Source organism: Nicotiana attenuata, unplaced genomic scaffold (genome assembly GCF_001879085.1).
Source record: "Nicotiana attenuata strain UT unplaced genomic scaffold, NIATTr2, whole genome shotgun sequence".
Classification (NCBI taxonomy): Eukaryota; Viridiplantae; Streptophyta; class Magnoliopsida; order Solanales; family Solanaceae; genus Nicotiana; species Nicotiana attenuata.
The window spans coordinates 4,494-10,079 of NW_017682341.1; the positions used below are offsets into that span (position 1 = coordinate 4,494).

Sequence of the window (5,586 nt, forward strand, 5' to 3'; positions counted from 1 at the left end):
ACTGGAATTGCTTGCAAATGCCTTGCTATTTTGCTCTCAACTCTCGTTTAACTTCAGTGCTTGTACGTGTTTGTAAAATGAGAACATCCTGAAATATATAGAGTTAGTAGAATAGGAAATAACTAGAGTTCTAATGCTATACTCTTCCTTGGTGGAAGAGTTCTAGTTATCTTCAACTTCTAACTCTTCCCTTATCTAGGATAGAGTTCTTTTCGAGTAAGGAGTCCTTTTCCTTATCACTTATGCAACCTTTTTGTTCAAGAGATATCAGATATATCCACTTAAGCTTATCTACTTCACGTGCATGCCTTGTGCTCGAATCTGCCCGTGTCTGTATACACTATGTATGGACCTGGTTCACACTTGAGTTCCTTTGTCAATCATCAAAACAAACTTTACTTAGGTCAACAGTACCAATTTAAAACCTATGGAGTTTTAGCTTTTCGTACGCAACTCCACTTTCAGTGACTTGTTTCATTTCTGACTCTCCCATATTTAAACTCAAGGGGCTCACAATTGGCTTGCGTTAGGCCTAATTACACCGTCCCCTTGTGCTTTGTCCAGCTTCTCAGATACCTTCTTCTCGCATTTGCTCGCGTCACGCAGGTCCAGTGTCGATCTCTAACTAACTAACTTACTTAATAGGCCAGAACGAGTATCGTGTAAGGTCCTAGGTTCTTCAGACTCGGCCTCACAATTGACCCAACTGCACAACCGCAAAATTGCTAATTCTGCCAGGCTCTATTACCCTTGCGATATATATCCTCGCGTTGTGCAAGTATCGCGAGGGACCCCTGGATCTTAACTTTGGTCTCGAACTCCCAATTAGGTATCTTCTTACTACTATACAAATCCAACACCCTTCCAATTCATGTTGAGCACCTACCCTAGGTTCGTGTCCCAAACACTTCACCTACATCATACTGTCATTTACGCATTCTGTCGTACGTTAGGCAAGTAATTAAGCATGAATTTGATGTAATTAAGCTGAATTTTACCTTTTCATATCCATAAACACTTTTAGCAAGTAGGATACTTATGTTGCAGATTCTCAAGAAAAGCCTGAAACAGTTCAACATAGAGTAAATAATGTCAACAACGTAACTGGCTTCATTTGGATCCTTTAGTACTCAGTTCAACATAGAATATTAATGCTGATAATACTTTAAAGAACATTTTGTTAGAGAAATCATGAAAGAAGTTCCTAACTAACTTAGTTTGGGTTATTTGGTGGAGGTGACCCACAATGTTTATAATTAAGAGTCAAGGTGATGGGTTTACAATGCCTTAATTAGCTTTGTATTTTGATGATCTAACAAACTTACTGTCAAAGAGCCAGATAAAGAACCTGACTCATTTGGTACTCAACTCAAATCAACGGATTCCAGCTAATGAGAACTGCTACGACTTCAAAAGATAGAGAAACAACATAGGGACCTGATACCCTTGTGTTTCCCTGATAGCAGTACGAAGTCAACTGTCTACAGCTGGAAAGTGACTGTCTGCACTATACACAGAAACAGTGCAGCGCAGGTTCTGCAGTCACTTCTCATTTGACCTACCAAGTGATTACATCACTCAAGTGATGTCATCTATGTTGTATTAACAAGTGCACTACAACAAAACATTACTTGAACACTTGAGAATCAACTTGAGCATTCAAGCACTCCAACCTTTCACTAATCAAGCATTCAATTCTCAAGTGCATCAAGAACAAAGTTTAACACTACTTCGGACCAGTTCCTAAATCTAGTATCTTGTTGTCGTTAGTTGAGTTGTAACTTTGTAATTGTTCTTCATTGTAATTCCTAATTTGCTTATCTAGAAGCGTTGCTTAGGAACCCCCCTTGTAAAACCATAAATTCTTAGTGTTTGTGTCGTGACTGGAGTTAGTCATGAGTTGAAGTCTTTGTAATAGGTGTATTGCTAAGTGGCTTGTAATAGGTGTATTACAAGTTAGTGAGGGATTAAGAGTTTAATTCCTAGATTGCATAGGTTGTAATCTAAAAGTTGCTCATAGTGAAGTTGAAACCCTACTAGTGTAGGTCGTGATTTTTTATCCCCTCGAGCAGGGATTTTTCCACTTAAAAACTCCCTGTCTTATTTACTTACTATTTTATTAGATTCTCAGTGGAAACTCATAGAGAACCTGGTCTCTGTATAGTTTGGTGGACTCATATATTCTATCAATTGGTATCAGAGCGGGTTCTTTCTATCAGGCTAACACCTAGGAAGGATCCTTATAGCTGCTCCACCAAATTTTAAAGAAGGTCAGTCTACGTATAGGCCACCCAGGTTCAATGGGCAATACTATGGGTGGTGGAAGACAAGAATGCATGATTTTATCATGGCAGAAGACTCTGAGTTGTGAGATGTTATACGTGATGGTCCTTATGTCCCAACGAAGAAGGTCGGAGATCCTCCAGTGATGATGCCAAAGACCAGAAAGGAATACAACGTTGCAGACAGGAAAGCTGTGGAGAAAAATTTTCGTGCCAAGAAAATTTTGGTGTGTGGTATAGGACCTGATGAATATGGGAAGCTTTGCAAACAACACATGAGGGAACAACTCAAGTAAAGCAATCTAAGATTGATATGCTCACCACTGAGTATGAGTTCTTCAGGATGAAAGACGATGAATCTATTCAAGACATGCACACAAGATACACTTCCATCATAAATGAGCTACACTCTCTCGGTGAAATCATTCCTAGGAACAAGCTTGTGAGAAAAATTCTCAGTGTTCTGCCTAGTTCGTGGGAGAGTAAAGTGAATGTCATTACTGTGGCAAAGGATCTGCAGGCCCTAACTATAGATGAGCTAGTTGGAAATCTTAAAACTTACAAAATGAAGAAGAAGAAGGACAGTGAAAGAAGAGAACCAAAGAAGGAAAAGAACCCGGTACTCAAAGCTGAAGGCAATGACTCAAGTGAGGAGGACTGTGACATGGCCTACCTAACCAAAAGATTTCAAAAAATGGTCAGAAGGAATGGGGGGATACCAAAGAGAGGCAGTTCCAGCAGACCAAAGAATTATGACATTTGTCATAAATGTGGAAAGCCAGGGCACTTTATCAAAGATTGTCCTCTCCTGAAGCAAGAACACTTCAAGTACAACCCTGATAAAGCAGCCAAAAGGAACCCGGTTCCTGATAAACGCTTCAAAAGGAAGAATGTCGTTGACAACATTGTGAAGCAAGCTCTTGTAGCATGGGGAGATTCCTCAAGTGGGTCTGAAGAAGAAACTGATGCAGGTGATAGTTCCATGATGGCAGTTGAAAGTGAAAGAGATGAATATGATTTAATACTTGCTTTAATAGCTCAATCAGACGATGATGAAGATGATGATAATGATGAGGTAAACTTCAGGGATGTACAGAGAAATCTGAAATCCTACTCTCCTAAGAAACTCATGTCATTAGCCAACGTATTAATCGATGCATATCATGGTCTTTTAGATGATAAGGATGCCTTGACCATAGAATTAGGAGAAGCTGAGCAAACCAAAGATGACTTGATAGTTTGTGTGGTTGATTTGAAGGAAACTATAGATGATCTGGAAAATGAGAAGAAGGTTCTAACTGATAAAATCACTAGTGTAGAACACGAAAGAGATGATCTGGTGGTAGTAGTAGTTGACTTAAAAGAAACCATTGGGAACTTAAGTAAAGAAAAGGATGCCTTAGTGGAGAAAGTGACTGCTGTTGAGCAGGAGAGAGATGACCTCTTAATAGTGATTGTAGACTTGAGGGAAACTATAGAGGAACTTGGAACTGAGTGTAGGACTGGAAATTCTGATAAAGGGAAAGAGGTAGCTAGTGAGGCACACATTAAGCTTCAAAACGAGTTAAATGCTGTGAGAACTAGTTTTTGTGCTGAAATTGAGAAAAATAGGCAGCTTAAAGTAGAACTGGAAAGAGTAAAAAATGATCTTGAGAAGTCACTTAAGTGGACCTGGTCCTCGGAAGCTATTACTGCCATGTATGTTAATAATAGTGGAAACAGGCAGGGAATAGGGTTTCAAAGGGAGAGAACTCCTTACAACCCCCATAGAAAGTATGTTACTGTACCGGATAATTGGCTGTGTACCCACTATGGGAACAATGGGCATTTCAAAGAAATTTGCCAAGCCAGGGTCCAGTCTCTTCAGAAAAACAAAGTGTTTGCTGAAAATGTAACTACTGAAAAGGGACCAGGTGCCACCAAATAAAAACGCATGTTACCTGCATGGACTAAAAGAGCTCTTATTCATCCTCTTGCCTACTAGAAGGGACCCAAACTTGTTTGGGTTCCTAAAACTAACTCTTGATTTCCTTGTGCAGGGAACAGTGAAAGGAAGCAGTCAACAATGGTTCTTGGATAGTGGATGTTCAAAGCACATGACTGGGAACACTATGGACTTTCTTTCACTAAAAGCCCTGCAAGGATGGAGTGTATCTTTTGGAAATAGGAAAAAGGGGTACATTCTTGGAGTTGAAAAAATTAGGAAATCACTCAATTGAGAATGTGTACTACGTCAATGGCCTCAAGTACAGTCTCTTGAGTGTTTCTCAAATATGTGATAAAGGAAACAAGGTGGAGTTCTTGTCGGAGATATGCACAATTACTGATCTAGTAACGAGTGAAGTGGTACTGGTGGCCAAAAGATACAAGAACATCTACGTTTCTGAGTTTGAATCTCTATAAAGTGGTGATCCGAGTTGCTTGAAAGCAGTTAATGATGATGCTGAACTGTGGCACAGAAGACTGGGGCATGCAAGCTTTTCTTTACTGAATAAACTAGTTCAGAAGGACCTGGTTCGTGGTCTGCCCAAATCAAAGTTCATGGAGCACAAAGTTTGTGATGCCTGCGCCAGAGGAAAGCATGTGAAATCTTCATTTAAGCCAAAGAAGGATGTCAGCACCTCAAAACCACTTGATCTCCTTCACATGGATCTATGTGGTTCTATGAGAGTGCAAAGCAGAGGAGGAAAAAGATACATCTTTGTGGTAGTGGATGACTACTCCAGATTCACTTGGACTCTGTTCCTCAGAACAAAAGATGAAACTTTTGAAGTTTTTGTTGCTTTTGTGAAGAAAATTCAAGTGAAGATGGATTCAAAAGTAGCATGCATAAGATCAGATCATGGGACAGAATTTGACAATGCCAAGTTTGATGATTTTTGCAAAGAGAATGGCATTACCCATAACTTCTTCGCTCCCAGAACTCCACAGCAAAATGGAGTTGTGGAAAGGAAGAATAGAAATCTTAAAGAAATGGCCAGGACAATGCTGATCGATAGTGGAATTGCGAAGAACTTCTAGGCTGAAGCTGTTAACACTGCCTGCTACTTGGTGAACAGGTGCATGATCAGGTCTCTCTTGAACAAAACTCCCTATTAGTTGCTAAATGGAAGGAAGCCCAAGCTGACTCACTTAAGAACATTTGGGTGCAAATGCTATATTCTCAACAATGGAAAGGATCAGCTTGGAAAATTCGATACCAAAAGTGATGAAGGAATCTTTTTGGGATATTCCTCTCAAAGTAAAGCCTACAAAGCCTAAAATAAGAGAACTCAGTGTGTAGAGGAGAGTGAACATGTAATCT

At 39.8% G+C, this 5,586-nt stretch overlaps 1 protein-coding gene across 1 annotated transcript; it reads left to right on the forward strand.

Moving 5' to 3' along the window:
* The first annotated feature begins 3,411 nt into the window (after positions 1 to 3,411).
* On the forward strand, positions 3,412 to 5,303 carry LOC109221997. Its single transcript, XM_019386415.1, has 3 exons — positions 3,412 to 3,893; positions 4,688 to 4,895; positions 5,076 to 5,303. The coding sequence occupies exons 1-3, from the start codon at positions 3,412 to 3,414 to the stop codon at positions 5,301 to 5,303; spliced, it is 918 nt and encodes a 305-aa protein (XP_019241960.1).
* The last annotated feature ends 283 nt before the right edge of the window (positions 5,304 to 5,586 follow it).

Coding starts and splice junctions, on each gene's coding strand:
- LOC109221997 (XM_019386415.1), top strand. CDS start 3,412: ATGTCATTAGCCAACGTATTAATCGATGCATATCATGGTCTTTTAGAT. Junction 3,894..4,687: donor GCTGAAATTGAGAAAAATAG/GCAGCTTAAAGT, acceptor ATCTCTATAAAG/TGGTGATCCGAGTTGCTTGA. Junction 4,896..5,075: donor CATTTAAGCCAAAGAAGGAT/GTCAGCACCTCA, acceptor GCTTTTGTGAAG/AAAATTCAAGTGAAGATGGA.